The following is a 22,704-nucleotide window of genomic DNA, read 5'->3' as shown; positions in this document are numbered from 1 at the left end:
TTCATTTCCCTTCTTAGAATGACAGTACCATTGTACAGAAACTTTAATCACTAAACTCCACTCTGAGGAGGTTAAAAGGAAATCTAACAAAAGTATGTTGGTAAACTTTAGTATCGAGGTTTTGTATACAGTCAAACTATGAATGGTTTGATATTGCAGAAATCTGCACTGTAGTATTGATATATTGTCATTTAAAATATTATGAATATTATAATGTTTATCAAACAATATCTGCTTCATTTTTACCATTTGTTTTCTATTGAATGAAAGTTTCACGCGCCATATTACTGGTATATATATTGATTTCTTCATATAGAACTTGGCATTTTGAAACATAAAATTATATTTTCTGAATATTCACTGTGTTAACAATGTTAATTCATGTCAGAGTTACTATATGAATATTCACTGCGTTAACACTGTTAATTCATGTCAGACTTACTATATGAATATTCACTGAGTTAACGCTGCGAATCCATCCCATACTTACTGTCGTTGTGTAATATGTTTCTTGTCGAGTTCCCTGCGTGACAAAGAATTATGTAAACGTTATGGTAAAATTTAAACTTTGAGTACATGTAATTTATTATTTTTAGAGTCCATATTTAGTCAATGAATCACAAAAAAATATGTTCGCAATCTAAACAATAACAATCCCTCTTACATTGAGGTGATGGAGAGAGAGAGAGGGGGGGTAGGTCTGTGATAGCCTGCCCCATATTTACGTATCAATAATGCACAATACGATATTCAATTCACCATTTAAAAGACTTTCAAATTTTCAACATATTAATTTTTGGAAAATTGTATTTTCTAATTTTTCTCGTCTTTAGATTGTATATCAATTATTAATTTGACGCGAAGCTTGTTGAAAGAAAGAAAACACTTTACGTGTTGACAATCAACGCAAATAAATAATAGTATACTTAGCAAGTGAAATCATTGAAATGCCTAGCAAACGTACAACCATGGAAATCCCACATCTGTTCAGAAACCGAAACAAGCTGAGCTGTCCTCATGGAATTTCAATATTTCGTTATTTTACTAACCGTAAGGTTTCGAATTTATCTTCTATAGATCTATAAAAAGAATATTTTCCCAGAAAAAAAAAAATAATTTCGTAGAAGTACTCTCGATAAAAGGTGGGTTTTATCCCTGGTTGGTGAACAATTTCTTAATACTGACAGAGGAATGGATCTGAAAGCACTGCAGTCTGCACTTAGAACAGTCCTGGGAAACGGACTGAAGGAGGAGGCCGTGGAAATGGTCAAGGAACTGCTCTCACAGTATGAAAGTCGCCCCGAGGACTGGAAGGACAAGGTGAAATGGAGCGATGTCAAGTAAGTAGCTTAAATCTACTACTTAAATCTACAGCTTAAATCTACAGCTTAAACGTATAGTTTATATCTATAGTTTAATTTTACAGGGTAAATCTAAAGCGTAAATCTACTGCTTAAATTGACAGAATAGATATACTACTTAAACAACGATCACACTTAGAAAAAGAATTATATTGAACTAGAAAAAAAATATATGTAAATGAAATGAATATGAATAAGAAACAACATTTAGAATACACTAGGTGATATCCAGCAAATGGAGCGATGTCAAGTAAGTAACTTAAATCTTCTACTTGAATCTACTACTTAAATCTACACCTTAAACCTACAGTTTAAATCTACAGCTTAAACTTACAGCTAGTGTTTACACTAGGTGGTGTCCAGCACGATGACCTACAAGTCAATAGTAATAGTCTGTCAGCATCCGTCTAAACATTTTAAACGTGCACAGATTAGATCAGGCACAACGTGGATAGATGACGACATTGAGTGAGAGGTTAGATGTAGGGGAAATTAAATGTAGGAGAAAATAGATGTAGAAGAAATTAGTTGTAGGAGAAATTAGATTTTGAGAAATTAACATATATTTTTTTTTGAGCTTGAGGTTTATTGTTGAAAAAGGGCAATTACAAAAGGGTTTAACTGATTGTTGAAATCTTAGACGAAATTGTACGCACATATTTATATGAATCATCCAACATTGATAATTGAAGTATTAAATTCTGCCTGGATTAAACTAAACTCAGTCCCCGGGCTGAAAAAAAAAAACAATCGAACATGGTACCCTGCTTAGAATTTCATGCTTTTTCTAACAAAAATATCAACATTGCTCTATTTAGCTCCGTATAGGCACCCCGGCGCGAATGCGGGACCCCCGCGGACCTGGAAAGCATTTTCCGTATTTTCGGTAGATGTGGCAAATTGGACGGTGATTTCTTCCTCGGAGGATTTATTAATCGACTTTAATTTATTTTTCCCAAATAGATACATTCTTTTAGAGTATTGTGATGGGTAGAACATGTCTATACTTACTAGGGTAGTCCCTGTAGAGCTAAAATACCGAGGGCTACCCCTTTCATATAGAAATCCGCTTTAGAGTCTTAATAGAGCCGCCCTTTCTATGGCCCTAAATGGGCTTCTAAAAACAATAGAACATGGTACCCTGCTTAGAAATTAATGTTCTTTCTAACAAAAATATCAGTATTGCTCTATCTAGCTCCGTATAGGCACCCCGGAGCGAATGCGGGACCCCCGCGGACCTGGAAAGCATTTTCCGTATTTTCGGTAGATGCGGCAAATTGGACGGTGATTTCTGCCTCGGAGGGTTAATTAATCGACTTTAATTTATTTTTCCCAAATAGATACATTCTTTTAGAGTATTTTGATGGGTAGAACATGTTTTTACTTGCTAGGGTAGTCCCCGTAGAGCTAAAATACCGAGGGCCACCCCTTTCATATAGAAATCCGCTTTAGAGTCTTAATAGAGCCGCCATTTCTGTGGCCCTAAAGGGGCTGCAAAAAAACAACAACAACAAAACAAAAACAAAAAACAATAGAACATGGTACCCTGCTTAGACATTAATGCTCTTTCTAACAAAAATATCAGCATTGCTCTATCTAGCTCCGTATAGGCACCCCGGCGCGAGTGTTAAATGCAAACATCGGACTGAGATATATTTACATCAATAAATGAAACTGATCAAGCCGCTAAAGGCCTAAAACGAAATAAATCGCCAGGTGTGGATCATATAAGGGTCATTTTAAAACATTTTTGTCTAGAAGTCTTCATTCAAAACTTGATTAAGGACATTGCTAAAAACTTTAAATGAAAAAACAACAACAACAACATACATCAAATGAATACAACTGACAGTATCGAATTAGATTTATATTTTCATGATTCCCCGAGTAAATTTAGAACATTAGGAATAACTCTCATATCTATAAGGGGGGGGGGGGGGGGGGGGCAACAAAGTTCCTTATCTATTTTAGAAATTTTCTTTCTGTACTTATCATAACCAACCTATGAATATCTATCATCCGATACATTCATTTTCATTTATTTTATTATTTCCATCAAGCGTCCTTAAGCGGAGAACGTGCAACTTCTCTTTAACAAATAAGCCCTAATTACTAATTAAGCCCTAATTCCTTTGCTAAAAAGAAAGATAACGCAGGTGTGTTCACCTCTTGTTCAATAAGTCCTACAAATATTTAACATAAAATGATAGCCTGTGTTCTAGGAGAGTAGAAATCCGCATAAATAAAATAGGAAGCTAGAACGTCAACGCAGGAACGTTATTTTTTTAAAACCATTTTCCAAATTATAAAAACACGATGGAATTCTACTTTTTCTAAACTTCTAAAAACCCTTTAATATTAATGGAGTTATCATGAAGTTGTTATTACAAGAACGTACTCAGATAGTGACCTCAGATAGTTGCTCGAAATCCGGATTATGTACCGATACAGTTTTGATTTTAGATTGTATGTTATATAATATAATTTGCAAAGTGGAGTAGAAATAGTACAAAAATATAATATAATTTACTAAGGTTTGTGGGGATTAGTACAACGGTACTCACTGCGTGTTTAAGTCACGTGGTTTGTCTGTCATTTGACTCTCGATACTAATTTGACAGGTATACAAGGACACTGCTGGATAAAGGTAATGGGTTCTATAACCTGATGATTTTGAGCTGGAATACGGGTCAGGAAAGCCCGATACACGACCACCCTAACTCGCACTGCTTTATGAAGACTTTACAAGGCGAAGTGCACGAGGAACTGTACAAAAAACCGGAAGTGAAGTCATGTCAGGATTGTTGTGGATGTAGAATGGAGAAAATAGATGACCGAACACATAAACTCAATGACGTGGCACATATTACAGGTGGGTATTCGGGTACAAACATAATGGAGAAAAAACGATTGTTAATCAGCATAGCAAGGTACTGCTAAAAAATAATGATTTCATCCAATACTGAGTTTGAGTCTAAAAGTCCTACCTTCTTATTTAGATGAAGACGGTTTCCATCGAGTCGGAAACAAAAGTCACGTGGACGGAGCAGTCACCTTACATTTATATTCTCCGCCATTTTCCACGTGCAGGAAGTTTGATGACGACACAAGTAAACCGACAGAGGTTCCAATGGGATTTGATCAAGATTTCAGTGAGGAGTGCTGTACCCGCTCGTGTCGCTAACTGTGTGACGTGTCGTTAACTGTGTGACGTGTCAGAATATCTGATCTGTACATCCTATAGGGATATATACTCACAATCTTCATACCGGTGACATGTTATCACGTGATCATGATATTTGTTCTGATGTTTGATAAATATCACCATGTAGTATGTGAATCATACAGCCCTCATGCGCATTGAATATATGTCAATTGTATGGCATTACGTTATTCCTACAGTAAGATTTTCTTCTCTCATTATATTTATCAAAATAGTGATTTGGAAAGGACTATTTGCATACAAATGATAATTGGATACAATTCCCATATCTAGTTTTCATTTCTAGTCACACATAATTACATACCTTATTGTCTAAGTGCCTCTCTCTTTATAAAATTTATTTAAAGCTTTCAAAAGCACGAGTTGTTTTGCTATAAATATATCACTACATATGTTTTTGCGTTTATTGTACACACCATGGCAATTGTTGAAGCATGTGTGATACTATATATTTCATGACTTGTAATATTTTTTGTTAGAAGCAAGAAATAATGACGTTGACTATAATCGTACAGTGTTTATCCCCTTTGGTACGTTTCATTTCGTCAATCAGTATATCACTGGAATTCGTGATACAAGGGATATAAGCTTGGAAGTAATTCAAATGCGGTACATTCATTAATTTGGATGACATGTTACAAAATGTGTAAATCAATTTACCTCAAATATCGTGGTCAAAGGCACTATGGTTAATATTTCAAACTCTTGATTTCGGGCGGTCGGTGGTCTCTTCCCAGGTACATTGTGTCAGGGTTCTCTCTTCCACCAATAAAAACTGGGCGCCACCAGATAACTGGAAAATTGTTGAGTGTGGCGGAAAACAGCAAAACAATCAATCAATTAATATGATCTGCATGTAAAGTACCATTTTTTAAAAATATGTTAGCGCAAAACTTTGTAATCTAAGTGCTAATTGAAAAATTGAGAGTAATCTTGATATGTTCGTTTGTGAAATGTGTTAGTTTTATCTATCAGGGCAAATATTGAAAATCCGAATTGTTGAACATGCTAACGTTTGTGATGACAAAGAATTGTTTATATAGATAATACATTGGAATTGAAACTGTTCTTCATTCACACAATGACAACGAACTTTATTATGGAGACGTGTTAGTGACAATTACGTGGCTCACGGCGGTTGTGATCGGTCGACGTGGGCTGCTTACTCTTTCTAGGCACCTGATCCCACCTCTGGTGTGTCCAGGGGTCAGTGTTTGCCCAACTGTCTATTTTGTATTGCTTGTAGGAGTTTGGTGACTGTCAGTGAGGTATCCCGTCTATTAGATTTCATTGCTTAGCCGGTTGTCTCAGTGGCTAATTGCCTTTCTCATTATATAAGATGTACTTTAAAGTTGTTTTTAATTTTCGACAATGGGTTCTCTAGTGTTGATACCCTCTCCCCTAAGAATTTCAATGTACACAACACAGAGGATATTTTCTATAGTCCTGTACCTTTGAGGTCAAATCCGGATATCTCAGATTTTATACAGACTTCTATACTGCACATACATAATGCGCTGTAAATCGACAGAGAGTTACAGATGCATCCTTAAAAAAAATAGCGATTTACAACGCATTCGGTCTGCGCACTATATAAATCATTTATTACTGTAATCTTGTATAACCACCTAAAAGTTTAATCCAAAAATTGCTTACATGTATATTCTTCACGCTTTAGTCAAGGAATACCACATACCTGGCAAAGCAATGGATATACCCGGTAGTTTCTTGCAAAGTTAAACATTTCTTGATTAGTTTCTAAATATATTTCTGATCAATATAATGATTACTCAGTGATTATTCTTGCTTAATTAAATTTAGGACTGACGTTTTAAAATTTTAAGCCAGGCGTTCAATACAGTACCGAAACCGAAAGTAGGAATTCGTGTGAAACAGCAAGTTTCCTGGAAATGAAATAATGTCCTGTGTAAACCTGAATATAAGGGGTTGAACAAAATAACAAGAGTGTCTATTACAAACTAAAATAGCATATTTCACATTGCTGCACGTTAAAACAAACTATTTCTGAGTATACTAGTGTTAATTTTGTTAACCTAAATGACTTCAAGATTTATTTTGTAAACGTAAATAGTGTCACGTGAACTTGATGTCACGTACACTTAACTGCATGTGTAGTATTCAATTCCATCCTTATTTTTTTCACTTTAGTATAGTAACATTATTACACCCCATCTTTCTTCTTCATGATCGCTGTATTTCTTATACACAAGGTCGGGTAAATTTGGAGGTTGTGCATATTTCCTCGGTCTTGAGTATTCGTACAATAAACCGCTATTACTAGAGTGACTTACAGCATACAAAGACTTGCGCGTAAATGTATATTCAAACCGAGTGTTCTATATGTGTTTATAAGGAATCATCTTCAGAATCAATGCTCTGAAAATTGAATTGGTATATTCTGACGTGCAACATAGTATAATTCATTTCTTTGACTCCATAATTGGCCAACTGATTGTGAAAACATTGGAATATGTTATGCCTTCTTTACACACAAGGAAACAAATAGCAATACCATGTAATATTACGAATTTTCGAAAACTCAGAATGGTTTTAAAAAATCAAAAAGTATGTAAAATAGTAAATGACATGCTAGACAACAACTACTACAAAAAATTGCAAAATTTTACAAAACTGACACAAGCCTGGCCTTGTAAGATATCAATAGTTTTAGGTCACCCGAGTCACTAAGGTGACCTATTGCTATTGATCTGCGTTCGTTTTCGTCCGTCGTGCGTTAATCGTTAACAACTTCTTCCCAGAAACTACTGGACCAATATTGACAAAATTTTGATATGAAGCATCTGTATATGAAGAAGACCAGAAATTGTAAATTCCATGACCTCCCTCCTAAGGGACCTTAATTTTGGGTTAGAAACTATAAAATATATGTATTTCTTTAAAAATAGTCTTCTTTACGTCTGGGCATCTAGCAAAAAAAGTGAATGTATAGTACAGATGAGCAAGGAAGCCTCTACCAAAATTGTAGATTGCATGACCCCTGGTACAGGGGTTCTCACCCCAGGGTGACCAAACTTGGTATACACATGTAGTGTTTATGTTTAAAATACTTAAGTAACATATTCTTAAACATTCGTAATAATCCGTAAACACCTCGTAAACTACCCCTAACATATCGTAAAGTAACCGCAACGATTCGTAAAAAAAAAATCTTACGAGTGTTTTATGAATTCTTACGAGATGTTTACGTGTTTTTGCGACCAGTTTACGCCACTTACGGATTGTTACAAGTTATTTACGGGTTATTTGCGGAAAATGAAATCCGTGGACAATCGTCGAATTTTTTTTTTGGGGGGGGGGGGGGGCATTTCAAAAATTTGCCCCTACTTTCACGGATCCTTACGAGTGTTTACAAGTTGTGACGAGTTATTAACGGATACAGACGAGTGATTTACAAATGAATGCGATTGACTACGAGTCGGAGATCCGTAAGGACTCGTAAGAAAAAGCCGTGAATGTGAAGTTGGTATCAGTGTTATTGATACTAAATTGACACTAAATGGATATTTAGAAAGAGCGTGTAGTCTTTTACCAAAATTGTAAATTTAACGATCCCGGGGATAAGAAATTTTGGTATCAGGGTAGGGCCAAAATGATGAATTTTTAAATTGTGAACAATACACATTTTCAACTTCTTGATAACTATCATTCCAATTCTTCTCAAATTTCCCATTAAGCATCTTTGGAACACGGAGGACGTAAATTGCAAATTCCAGGATTACTACAATCCTGGGGCATTAGAGGCGGGGCAAAAAGTGCCAAAAATTGACCAATTTAAAAAAACAAACACTCACATGTGTAAGAAACACTAAATGCATCAAGATGTAAAGCAGAGCAGGAAGGCCTCTACCAAACTTGTGAATGTCATGATCCCCGGGGTCGGGGCTAAACTTACTATATCGTGTTTGTAAAAAAAAATATTTATATATAACGGATTCTGCCGTGTTATTGATAATAAAGTAAAACCAAATTGATATCTAGAAAGAGCAGGTAGTCCTTTACCAAAATTGTAAATTTGATAATCCCCGGAGTAGGGGTTCTGACCCCAGTGTGGGACCAAACTTTGTATATAGTATTCGTGTGTAAGTTTACTGATATTGTATAAAATCTAAGTGCATACTTAGGAATAGCAGAATAAAGATGTACCAAGAAAACGAATTTCACAACCCCAGGATTTTACTCTAGGATGGGTCACAATCAGCCATATCTTTAAAATGTTAATACACCTAATATAATAGGTAAAACTTTTCATCAGTGTATGTACCTTTTCATGACATTTACGTTTTAAGAACACCTCTTGTTTGATACTGTTGCTGAACATTAGAATTTAACTTAGATATTCAGAACATTTTTTTTTCTTGATTCCATAGCCCTTGGGACTAGTGATACCTTTTCTGTAGTACTAAGGTGACGGATAAGGCCTTTGGGCCTCCTGTCTTATTCAGTATTGGTGTAATTTTATAGTAACTTGATCACGTCGAGTTGGCAGGCGGATCATCAGATCACATGACTCGCGCCTGTAAATGAGATGCAATCCAACTCTTCGGATCAAGTTACTGTAGGAATAATAAATTTATTATATACCCATTTATGCATTTTAAATCTACATGTATAAGATACTAAATGTAATCCAAATTCTAAAACATCGATGGGTATATAATAAATCATAATATTAAAATTAAAACTTTAGTCTTTATTTGCCCATCTTCATTATCCTGGTGTAGAAGGTATTTAATATCAATATTGATATCTTCACCTTTCATTTAATAATGTTGGTAGTACACTGTATATATATATATTCGCGCAATATCAACTTTGACTTGCATATTTACTTACTGTGACGTCATAGAACGTTCGCGTATGTAGTCGTGCGTTACGTTGCTATGAGAGATAAACACGACTGAAGAAGACAGGTAACACGGTCGAAATATAGGCCTATTATTGATTTGAATACGGATTACTCCAGTTACCTGTCCAACATATAGAACTATCGAATGGGATATTTAAATATATCCAGTCCCGTGTCGAGGACCACAAACCCCTTACATCGAAAAAGGTCGTTCCCCTTATTTTCGAAAAAGAGCAGGCTCACTGAGGGTCACTTGGGGTACTCGAAAACTCGCTACCAAATATGATTCAGTTAGTTAACCGCCGTAAAATGGCTGAACATTGGCAATTGTGTCGTGAGTGATTGATTGATTTAATATTGTTTAACGTTCCACTGGATAATATTTCACTGGCCTGGAGACGTCACCATTGCCGGTGAAGGGCTGCATAATCTAGGCATATGTTCGGCGCTTAAGGCCTTTGAGCAGGGAGGGGTCCTTATCGTGCCACATCTACTGTGACACGGAACCTCATTTTTTTCGGTCTCATCCGAATGGCGTGAGTGAATAATTCTCGAGCGGGACGTTAAACAATATACAACCAACCAGAAATGCTGTTAGAGATGAACTGCTGCCTTGAAGGTGAAAATAAAAAAAAAAAGAGTAGGAATCAGATCAAAATCTAAGTTTAAAATTCCACATGCTGTCAACAGATTAACAGTGTGATTTAGCATTGCGAGTCAATGTTACGCGCATGAGAATCAAAGTAAATATTTTCAAATCCACGATAAATGTAGGAAAAGAAATACCCATGCATGTAAATAAAATGAATATATGGATTTACCACAAGAAAACAATTTCTGATTTATATCATTACGTGCTTTTTATCCACTATACTGTTTACGCTTAAGTAGCATTTAACTTCTTTAATATTCACTTACAACATTTTTAAGATATTTAACATGAAGAGATAAAAAAAAATCATATTACAAATCGCCATCATTTATTTCCTTGGGAAAATTACAGGGTGTGGGGTGTTACACATTCCAGGTAGCACTTTCCTTACAATATACACAGTACAACACCTGTCCACCTTTATATGTATATTTTTATATATCTGTATATCAGAGCGACCTGTAGTTAACATACCGAGTGAAAATCACAAATTGAGGTAGCGCCAAGCAGATCTGAAAATGTTCCCTCGGGTTCTAAAGAACAAAACCCAAGACCTTACTGTGCATGGTATAAAAGAAATCTATCCCATCATTATTTTTTCTTCACGTAGAGTCAAATATAAAGTAAGAAAAGTGTGAAATTAAAGTTCCGTGATAAGAATGAGCTCTATGCATCATTATCAATAGCAATTTGACAAAAATCAATAATACTTTTTATGAAGCTGACCTATTTCTTAGTAAATCTCAACAAAATATATTGTAATTGATACATTTGTGTATACCACGATGTACAATATAACATGCATGACTCGTCAGTAGTATATCGTAAATGTAAAATTCCTACATACCAGATTTCTTAAAAGGAATTGTATAATTCACATTTTGGAGAAGAAAAAAAAACCAATATGAAGAAAATGATACAAAAATTGGTACATTTTGAAGTTTAAAAAAAAATAATAAACTTAGGATTTCAGATATTTTGGACTGGATATAAAATTTGATTATGAAAAAAAAATTACACGTTCGGCAAATGACATCATCGTATTTGACCTTTAACCTTAAGATATCACCTTGACCTCCATTATACATGTACGTCAAGACAAAATACTGCTTAATCATGTGCCCAAATATCAGGGCTCTATTTGCTACACAACACAAGTTAGTCGATGCTTTATAGACAACCAATTCAATCTCACAAAGATGAACTAAATGCATTCAATATTTAGGGTCCTAGACCTCTAATATATTGGATGTACCCCACATTTCTTTTATAAATACATGCCACGGATTATATTAGTTTGTTCAGAATATCATTAAATATTAGTATTATCGAGATTTCATTCAATAAATAATGAATTTAAGAAGATGGAAGTGAAAACTGATTTTACAGGTGTTTGGTTCTAAATTAATAACAATTTTACTTCATCACATAGTACATTTCAAAACAGATACATCACAGATGGTGTAGCTGTTTTCGAGATGTCAAAATTACATGTATATCTCGAGTCTGGCTTCCGGACTTCCGGGTAACTGTACCGTATTTCGTCTCGTGGGGTTTATACCCCCGGACAATGGCAATTCAGACACCGGACACAATTTTCATAACACCACAAAACATTGAAACTGTTATGTTGTGTTTACGACGTCAATATAGGGAATACGCTAATTCTATCTTTCATGAATGAATGAACGCAGGTATTGCAATCGATGGGCTAAACTGACACTTACAACCTGATCAGAGTCAGACAGGTAAACAAATGGTCCCAATGATAGGGTTTGTTAATTTAGCGCGAACGTGTTATTAAATGACTGCTGTGGGTCGTTTTACATCGTATAGAGAAATTCCCCAGGTGTGAAAACTACGCATATCTGCCATTCATAACGAACAGCCATTGTTAAAAAGATTAAGGAAATGAACAGTGATCAATCTCACAATCTTATAAACAACACAAAATTCACGAGTCGGAGATACACTAACCCCTCGAAACACCAGAGGTGGATATAGATATCATGTCTACCGGTCACATCCACCTTAAGCCTGGTGCGTCCTCATCAGGTAAATTATCAGGCGATGGTAATTAAGTCACAGAACGTGAGGTAGAGTGGTTAGTCATTATTAGTGCACCTTCATTGTTTAAGACATACATCTTATCAGTATGAAATAACAAAGATTTATAATGCGAATAAATGTTATGTGAACCTGGGAAAAAGATTTATATTGATTTAATATATCAATGACATTGTTTAGAGGTGTACAAATATAAGTATGTTTTTATAGGACGAGACAGTGTAATTGATTGATGATTTTACATTGCTTAAATATATTGTATATGTTTAATGTAACTGTATTTATACAGACTATAGGTTACCTGTCATTATTTTCCTTTCTTCTTTGATACCCTTACCTGTGCACCAGGTAAAACCAGTAACCCGTACAGATTGAAGAATTTTAGCTAAATGGGAAGACACATTTTTTTCTGTTAAAAATTGGATACTTAATAATCAGATAAAGTTAGGGTGCCCATAAATTCAGAGTGCTCGTAGAATCAATATGTTGAGTCTGTAGGTAAACGTCGCACAGACGGCCGCTAAAACTTCGTCCGATAAGTAATAGTTATTGTATATTTATTTCGGTGCATCTTGATTTATTTGGACGAAGGGCGGTGACGAGTGTGAAGCACAATTATTAAAGATACACCGAAATAAATATTCAATAACTGACTTTTAGCATGACCAATTAGAAATGTAATACCTGTCATGTGACCGATGGTTATTACCCCAATGGAAAAGTAAAGCTTTTGTCTGGGGATCGCTTGGGCCGGTGTTTTCCTCTTCCCGCCATGCATGCTCATCGCGCACTTATCGCCCGATAGTTGGTGAGAGGGGGTGTGCAGAATGTGTCTGATCACTGCACCTCAACTATGATCATTGGCGATTTATACGATTTGGGTTTACAGTTTTTATTCATTGATGACCATGAGGATCTTCTCACAAGCATGTGAGGATCACATATTTCGTGAAATTAAACTGGGATATGATAAAATTGATATCGACACGGCCACGATCTAGATCTAGTGAATTCTAATTTGAACTTCACCATGTGTTGAAATTGTGAGGTGGTGTTCAATAATTTATTTACACAGCACAGTTTTAAAAAATAATGGTTCCGTCCACTGTTGCATTTCCCGTTATTTTACATATTTTATAAAAGGAAAAACACCACAGCATGATACAATGCACAATATTTACAAATAATCAGACACATTCAAGCTATTATTATTTATCAAAATAACTGTAATCACAGTATTAGCCGTCAATGAGAATGGAAGAATGTTAATGATCGAAATAACACTCCAGAGGAAACTGATATGAATAGGAAATTATGGAGGACATTTGTAGCTCGAAATAGTTTGAAATTGTAAAATTTAAAATCATCTCATTTATTGAAATAATACAGTTTCCTTAGAAAGTCATCGGGGGAAATTAGAACCGTTTCTAGACTCCAACGAGTATCTCCATCTGAGTGGAAAATTGTCGAGTAAGGCGTTAAACAAGATACAGTCAATCAATCAATCAATCGACTCCAACGCATGATGTACAGATTATAGCAGTCGACACATAAACGTGTTGCGCTACCCAGCTAGGCTTTCCGCTATACTCTGAGCTGATTTCAAATAATGTAAAAGCCCCAAAGGGCCTGATTTAAAGCTTACTCCCAATGGGCGATGCATCTGGGGGTCTATGCGGCCTGCAGAAGCTCTTTGGTAAATGGTCAAAATCCTGCACTCTGAGCGTTTCCTGGCACTTCTTTCTCACTTTTAAATTGGCTGCTTCTTAAACAAGATTTTTTATGTTACATATACTTTTTCTAGAATTATTAAGTGATACTTGTATCTGACGAAAACATCGTAAATATATATCAGTGTTTCGTCTTATTTCTCGTAGAATTAAATGATACATTGTTGTTCATAAATTTTAACGATGCAATTACATGCAAATATCCACCTTTAATATAATTTCGACTTAAAGTATCCTTAAAATTAGATTTCTATGTCAGCCAAAAATGGGGGGGGGGGGTTCGGTCTGCCCCCCCCCCCCCCCCCCCTTCTGGATCCGCCCTTGGGGTACTTATTATATTTGGTTACCTGAGTCAATCTTAAGACCTATTCCTAATCGTCCCCTTCCGGCGCCCATCGTTCGCTGTTCGTAAGTAATTGAACATATTAAATTTCTCCTCAAGTACTACTGAGCCAATATTGCCCAATTTTTGCATGTAACATATAATGGGGAAGGGGGGGGGGGTAACTTATAATTGTTAACCACTACTATACAGAGGTCTTAAATTTTGGGTGAATATTGGGAACAGTGATCAATTACATAGTTCTTATAAGCAATACAAAATTACATAGCACTTATAAGTAATACAAAATAGAGTTTTGGGCGGATTTCGGGATATACAAGAGGTGGGATCAGGTGCCGGGGAAAAGTAAGCATCCTCTGTAGACCGGTCACACTCGCCGCGAAAGTTGTGCAAATAAATGCAATCTTTAAAAATCGTCTTCCAGACAAATTGAATATATATAATAATGAGCAAGGAAGCCTCTAACAAAATTATAAAGGGGGTACTGTGCTAAGGCGTGACATAAAAAAAAATTGCGTTGACGTAGTCCCAAATAATACATTTGTGTCAAAATATGATTACATATGTTATGCAAAGGAAACTAGTGGATAGGCTGGGCAAAGCAATCTGCTTGCATGCCCGCTACACTAACGTGTAAAACCTATATGGTACTAATTTTGATGCACGAAAAGCGCATTTCGATAAATAATGTCTCTTAAGTGATGTTCAACCTAAATAGTTGAAATCCGAAATAACAGCATACTTGTTAGAGCTATTTTAGGGAAAAACAGAGTCCCAACAAGTGAAGCCAAAGTCATCAATGGATAAGAGCTAGAGACAATCCTTGATTTTCAAATGAATTTCTAAATTTTATAACAGCAATCAAATATGCATCCGTATTTTGAAGATAGTAACGAAGTACTTAGCTACTAGGCTGTAGAGACCCTCGGTGACTAACAGTCTACCAGCAGAGGCCTCGACGCAGGGGTAATAATGTGACACTTATACGGTACCAACACCGTATACATTATACCGGCAACATATAAAGGGCAGCATCGGAGGTAAAGTTAGAAATAAAAATCCGCTTGAAGAATCATGAAATATCTGTTCAATAGAATAAATCAAGTGGATTTACGAATTTAACTTCTGACGAGACTATCCAGATGCTAGTGTATCGAGTATGCGAGAGAATCTCAAATCAAATTTCAATTGAATTACATCAAATTGGGATGGTACGTGTCTACATGCTTTGAATGATTTACCGGTTAACAAGATATGATTATAATCCACCAATTATAAAGGCTCCCAGATGAAGTACAGGCTGTAGAAGAGTGTTTTTTTTTGTGTGAGTACTACTATTTTCCTCCCTTGACAAATTCATGTTAATCACTGGGACTTTCATTTTTTTCCCAACAAATCTCCCATTATTTCCTTCAGTAAAACTGGTGTCACTTGACCTTGGTTCTAGTCTGTAGGTCCCAACATCCTCTTCTCATTGGCACGCTGTTTTTGACTATATTTAGCTCTAAAACTTCATAGTTATTTCGGATTTCAAACATTTCGGTTGAGCATCACTGAAGAAACATTATTTGTCGAAATGCGCATTTGGTGCATCAAAATTGGTACTGTTTGAGTTTTACATTATGACCCCTGGGGTTGAGGCCTCTGCTGGTCAACTGTTAGTCCGCGAGGGTCTCTACAGCCCAGTAGCTAAGTACTTCGTTACTAGCTTGAAAATACGGATTTATATTTAATTGCTGTTATGAAATGTAGAAATTCATTTCAAAATTAAGGATTATCTCCCTCATGCATAGCTCTTATCCTTGGACGAATTTGACTCCACTTTTTTGGCACGCTGTTTTTGGCTATATTTAGCTCTAAAGCTTCATAGTTATTTCAGATTTCAAACATTTCGGTTGAGCATCACTGAAGAGACATTATTTGTCGAAATGCGCATTTGGTGCATCAAAATTGGTACCGTATAAGTTTTACATGATATCATGTCTCTATCTGGCTTGGATCTAAGGTTATAAAAAGTTTTTATAATCAAAAGGTTAATGGATATTCTTCTTTGTAGGCCACTGTACCCTTCATTTCTGAATATACCATGTCTATTATTCCCAGTTCTAAAGCTATACCAGCCTTATATTTAGGGTCAAGAAGTCAAAGTCACTGAAGTCACTTGACCTTGTTGCCAATTTGTAGATCCCATCATTCTTTTATTATTTCTGAAGATCCAATATCTTTATCAGACCTAGTTCTTAAGTAATACAACGTTTATGATCTAAGATCAGAAGTCAATGTCACTTGAATCACCTGACCTTGATACTGATTTGTAAATCTCATCATCCTTTCATAATTTCTGAAGATCCCATATCTCTATCAGACCTTATTCTTAAGTAATACCAATTGTATGTTCTTAGGTCAAGGTCACTTGAACTTGATTCTAGTTTGCAGCTACTGTCATTCTTTTACCATTTCTGAAGATCCCATGTCACTATTATTTCCGGTTTTAAAGTTTCACCAGTTTGACAAAAATAATAATGAAGAATTGCTGATACATTAAGGACATCATGATTCTGATCTAAAGAAATCGAGGACTATGTAATAGTTACATCCTTTATTACATCATGACCACACAAGGAACACATATAAATGTAATTAGTGACCAAGATTTTCTGTTCAAATATACATTTTTTAAAGAATAAATGTAATTAGTGACCAAGATTTTCTGTTCAAATATACATTTTTTAAAGTCAGTACACTTGAATCTTAGAAAAATCCCTTAACTGGCAATTGATTGCAATCAAAAATGGTAAATTTTCTATTTACTCCTTATAAGACACCGTCAACTAACCACTGCGATTTGCTGCGTGCCCTCAGTAATCAGGGAGGATAACTCGCATAGTGCTATGAACAATGTAGGTCATTACCACCATGACAATTATAATATATCGTATGGTGGTCAATGGCAATATCCCAACCAAACACGAGTGCAGAAAAAATAGTAAGATACATAATTCGGTATACCCAATAGGTTGTTAATGTATTAAACTTTCAAGTGAAATTCGCTTCGCCGCAAGAGGAAATTCATTAGGTCAACTAAGTTTATTCAGGTGATCTATTGTAGCTGGTTGATACTTAGGTGCATATTTGGATCAAATTCTCAATTTTAAGGAACATATAAAAAGGAAATGCCGAACAGCTATGATCAATTATCTTAGGATTAAAAGTATTGCTGGATCCAGTAAGTGCTCTACCAAGCCCCTATATTTGCTCCTCACGCAAATGTTAACAGCTGTGAAGGAGAAACTTACCACTTACTGTGCGACTACATATGCCAGAAGTGGTGTTAATCAAATGCGAATTCTAAAAAATAAATCTAAAGAACTTTTAGTAAACTTGAAATCGCAGATTTTTTCCCAAATCAATAACATTAAAACCTATAACTTTTCAACGTTATACACGACCATTCCTCACGATAAATTAAAGACTAGACTTTTTGACACCACAGACAGTTGCTTCTTCAACAAAAACGGAAAACAGAAATACTCATATCTAGTGATCAGTCATTCAAAAATTTACTTTGTTAAATACCACTCTGATTTAAAAATATCTCGCTGTGGCCTTCAATTCGACATTTAGATATATTGATGACGTTTTGTCTATTAACAATAAAAGCTCGCATTCATATGTCGATTTGATATATCCCTGTATGACAAACGAGATGATTTCAACTTCTCCATCGTCAACTTTCCATATTTATGTAGCAATATTTCATTATCACCTACATATGGTGTTTATATATCTCAACTGATTCGATATGCAAGAGCTTGTTCTGCGTATAGTCAGTTTTTAAATCGAGGTAAGCTACTGACAAACAAGTTGATGGTACAGGGGTTTCAACAGTCTCGATTGAAGTCAGCATTTCGCAAGTTCTATGGTCGTTATAACGATCTAGTTCGTCAATACAATCTCGCATTGAGTCAAATGATGTCTGATGTGTCTCATACCGATTGTTAAGCCGTTCTTGGCACGCTGGTTTTGACTGCGGATAACTCCGTTTACCTGAACAGGATATAGGGCTCACGACGGGTGTGATCGGTTAACAGGGGATGCTTACTCCTTCTAGACACCTGATCCCAACTATATATTTTGTATTGCTTATAGGAGTTATGAGATTGATCACTGTTCGTTATGTTCACATTGCATTCGCAAATATTTGACAAAGGAATCTACATCAATTTTGGTTTTATCTTTAGTAATTTCTCATTTGGACTCTTGTAATGTGATTTTATACGGCATAGCACAGAGTGAAATATGTAAAATGCAAAGAATCCAAAACATGGGTGCGAAACTGGTATTAAATCGTAAGAAATTTGACAGGTCTAGGGATGCTCTCATTGACCTACATTGGTTACCTATCGATTCTAGAATATCATTTAAATTATTGACCTGCATGTATAAGTGTCATGTGGGCGAATCGCCATTGTATTTAACATAACTTTTAACGAAACAGGTACCAAATAAAAAGTTGCGCTGCGCTCAATCTTCTGAAAGTTGCTACATTGTTCCTTTTCACAGGCGTAAACCTTTCAGTGATAGAAGTTTCGGAACCATTGGTCAGAGACTGTGGAACAGTTTACCGGCTGAAATAAGGCAGTCCAAATCTTTGCACACTTTTAAAGCCAAATTGAAAACACATTTGTTTAAACAGTTTTAATGTACATGTTTTTAGTTTAGTATATGTAGAGTGTGTTTGCATGTATATGGTGTATTGTTTATTCTTTTAAAGCTTTTTATATTATACATGTACAACGCCATTGAATACTTTGTGTAAAATTAGGCGTTAAATCAAATAAAAACAGTTTCAGTTTCAGTTGTCGTCTATCGTCGTGCGACATGCGTTAACAATTGAACATTGTTAACTTCTTCATAATTGTTATCCCAATTATTTTGATAATTTGGTATGAAGCATATTGGGGGGGGGGGACTTGCTATATAGAGTTAATGTGTAAACCACTTAAGGGAATCCAATCATCAGCAACGTGTGGTAACTCGCGTAAAATCCGGAACAATTGTATCCGTGTCATAAATTCCGGCATTTATATTTTTGGAACTCTTCTTTGAAAATAGAATAAGAAAATTCTCGTAGCTTCACATATGTAAACAAATGGAAATGGAGGAGAATTATATACGAGAAAGATATTAGAAAGGTCGGTCGAAGAAAGCCTCATCTACTGCTACTACAACCATAAGCACATGTACCGATGAAAATAACAACCACCCTGACTTCATCGATGTCAACAGCGAAGATCCACTAGCACAGGTAGATGAATATGATGAAAATAAAGAGACACTTGACATGTTCCAAGGCAGAAGAGTTGTTGAATTTTCCATTCTGGTGGATCATTTGCAAAGAGGGTGCTTTCTGTGTCACACGCCTTTGGATCTTGTTGACTGTGAGAAAGAGATACGTTATGGACTAGCCAGCTTACTGTATGTGAGATGCAGAATATGGAACGAACTGATGATCATTCCAACTGGTAAACGACACAATATAGGTCAGAAGGTCAAGGTCCTTTTGATATCAACCCCAAACTTGCTGTTGGTAAGTATTTTTATAAAAACTTAATCGTGTGTGTATTTTGCAATTTATCTGTAAAAGATGGTTTCGAAGCTGGTCATATGTAGCTACGTGGGTACAAGTAGCGTTGTAGCATTTTGTAGTATAGGAGTACAAGTACTCCTAATAGTATATATACATAGCATGTAGAATAGAAAAGAGGATTTACCCCTTGGCTTAGTGGTAAAGTGTTAGAACTTGGATGTAACATATGTGATTGTGAGATCTTGTGTTGTCCATTGCTACAATATAGTGTTTGTACAATAGAGCAGTAAGTGCACGCATGGTATATATGAATATAAATAATTTATTCCAGCTTTAACCTATGCAGACATTGGAGAAACTGGGGCTTCAAAGATCTTTTCGACGCTCAACATACCAGTTCTTACTCCAAGAAATTTGAAGAAGAGAGAGCGAGAGACTGTCCCTGCTCTAGAGTCACTGGCAAGAAATGCCTGTGAAAAAGCCTTACAATTGGAGGCACATAAATCAAGGTTTATATTATGTTATAGTTACTCAATTTTGTGCATTAGTTCATTTCATCATCGCAAGCCACAGGTTTTGTGTTTATTCTATTTCCACATAGAGAAAATAAAATGGAGACAAAACCCGTGGCCTGCGACAGTGCGTTCACTTCTGAGGGTATGTCAAACAGCCTTTACTGATTTGATGCTTGAATGTAAATGATATATAATATATGTAAGTAATTATATAAATGTATTTATGTCAGGTATGTAAAATGCATGGACAATTTATTGCATTATTGGTAAAAAGAGACAAATATATACTGCGGCACTCTTGTTTACAATAAAAATTATAGAATTTTATAAATGTCATGTCAAATATTGACACGATATGAATTTGTTTTCAGAGAAAGGGCCATGATGGAATACACAACTTATTTACAGAGAATTTTCAGGGCAAGCCAATGATTACAAAGCGCTTATCTTTCATTACTGCTGTGTTCAAATTCATGGAAGAGAGATAGCTCTACATTCTGAAAACCTATGCCATATTGATTTCAGTCATTATCGTTTTTATATTTTACTGGATACAATGCAATTAATTTTTATTTTTGTAATCCTTTCACCCAATGGATAGTTTGTTTAGGTAGCATACACGTCAACATACCGTATATGAAATACAATTTCATGAAACTGAGATAACTCTTTTTGTTTTCTATTATTTACGGTATAGGTAATGATTAATTATCTCATAAGATCGCCTGGATACAATGGTAAATAATTATCAATTCTTTGTCAGAATAACAAGTACGTAAGAAAAGCTTCACAATGATGGTAAAAAATACGTCTTCATTTTTTTGCACCTTAAATAACGTCTTCTTTGGTCTTTAGAAGGAGTAGGTAGTCCTTTTTCAAAATTGTAAATTTGATGATCCCTGGGGTTGGGGTTCTGGCCTTGGGGTGGGTCCAAAATTAGTATATAGCAATGATGTGTAAGTTTGCTGATGTGTATAAAATCTAAATGCATACTTAAGGAGGTAATATACATCATCATAATGGTTGTCGTCCTTTTAAAACATGGATGAAAATACAAATATCAGCAATAACTGTATATTAATTTAGAAAATGATCGCCTAATTGAGTAGCACAGTAAATTAGCTTGTAGATCGCGTGTTCAAGTACAGCAGGGATTTTAATTTGTTTGTTCAGATTGCTCTCAACTAAAACTGCATTTTCTGACTAAAGAAAGTAAATCTGAAAGTATTCAATTTGAAAACGTTGTACCTATCTTCCACTTTTCATCCATATCAAAATTCTCTGGTGTAGCATACCTCCTTCAGAATAGCAGAAAAAGGATGTACAAACAGGTGGATTTCACAACCCAAGGTTTTGACGTTAGGATGAGTCCAAATTGGTCATATATTCTAATGTTAATACACCTACAAAAGTATGTAAAAGCTTTAATCAGTGTATACATTTTTGAGGGTTTTAAGAACAAATCTCGTTTTATACAGTTGCTGAACGTATAAGTGTTTAGCTTAGATATTCAAAACATGATTTTTTTTCTCTATATATTTCATAGTCCTTGGGAGTACTGATACTTTTTAACTAGTACTCAGGTGAACGATACAGCCTGTGGGCATTTTATTATAATTGTGCTTACTGTAACCATGTTTTCTGCATAATGAAAAAGCAATATCAATGCTGACATTACTCTTACATTTGTTTAATCATTATTACAATTAAATTTATGCTGTGATATATACATGTACATGTATTTTATTTTACATATCTTGCAGTATAGTAAAATATATTCAGACAAGAATTGGAAGTTCTTGATTTAATTTTAACAACCACAGTTCGGTTGGTCATGCATAGGTTACACACAAATACTTTGCAGATGAAATAAAATAAATAATATGCTGGAATTCCTCATTGACAACATTTCCGTGGTCTTTGGTGATCAGGTCTTCCAAAAGACTGTTGTAATTCAAATGGGTCTACATTGTGCTCCTTTGTCAGCTGACTTGTATTTACATTCCTATGAAACATAATTTATTTAAAAACTTCAACATGAGAAGAAAACATCTCTTGATGTGCCCTTCAAATCGATATTTAAATATATCGACAACGTATTATCTATTGACAATAATAATTTTCATTCATATGTCGACTCGATAGATCTCAGTGAACTCAAAATAAAATACACCAAAAAGTCGTCCACTCAAAGCAGGCTACTGACAAATAAGTTGATGATGCAGGGGTTACATCAGTCTCGTTTAAAGTCAGTATTTCGCAAATTAATATGATCGTTATAACGATCTAGTTTGTCGATACAACCTATCATCGCGTCTAATGCTGTTTAGCGTGT

General features: G+C 35.2%; 1 protein-coding gene across 1 annotated transcript; it reads left to right on the top strand.

Moving 5' to 3' along the window:
* Positions 1–38: 38 nt before the first annotated feature.
* LOC125662669 (cysteine dioxygenase type 1-like) lies at positions 39–5,091 on the top strand. The gene is made up of 4 exons (XM_048894973.2): positions 39–92; positions 1,188–1,340; positions 3,983–4,233; positions 4,361–5,091. Exons 2-4 carry the CDS (start codon positions 1,192–1,194, stop codon positions 4,543–4,545), a joined length of 585 nt encoding a protein of 194 aa, XP_048750930.1. The 5' UTR covers positions 39–92; positions 1,188–1,191; the 3' UTR covers positions 4,546–5,091.
* The last annotated feature ends 17,613 nt before the right edge of the window (positions 5,092–22,704 follow it).

Source organism: Ostrea edulis, chromosome 8 (assembly GCF_947568905.1).
Source record: "Ostrea edulis chromosome 8, xbOstEdul1.1, whole genome shotgun sequence".
Lineage (NCBI taxonomy): Eukaryota > Metazoa > Mollusca > Bivalvia > Ostreida > Ostreidae > Ostrea > Ostrea edulis.
The sequence above is the reverse complement of the archived record's forward strand: the minus strand, read 5'-3'. Positions and strand labels throughout refer to the sequence as shown.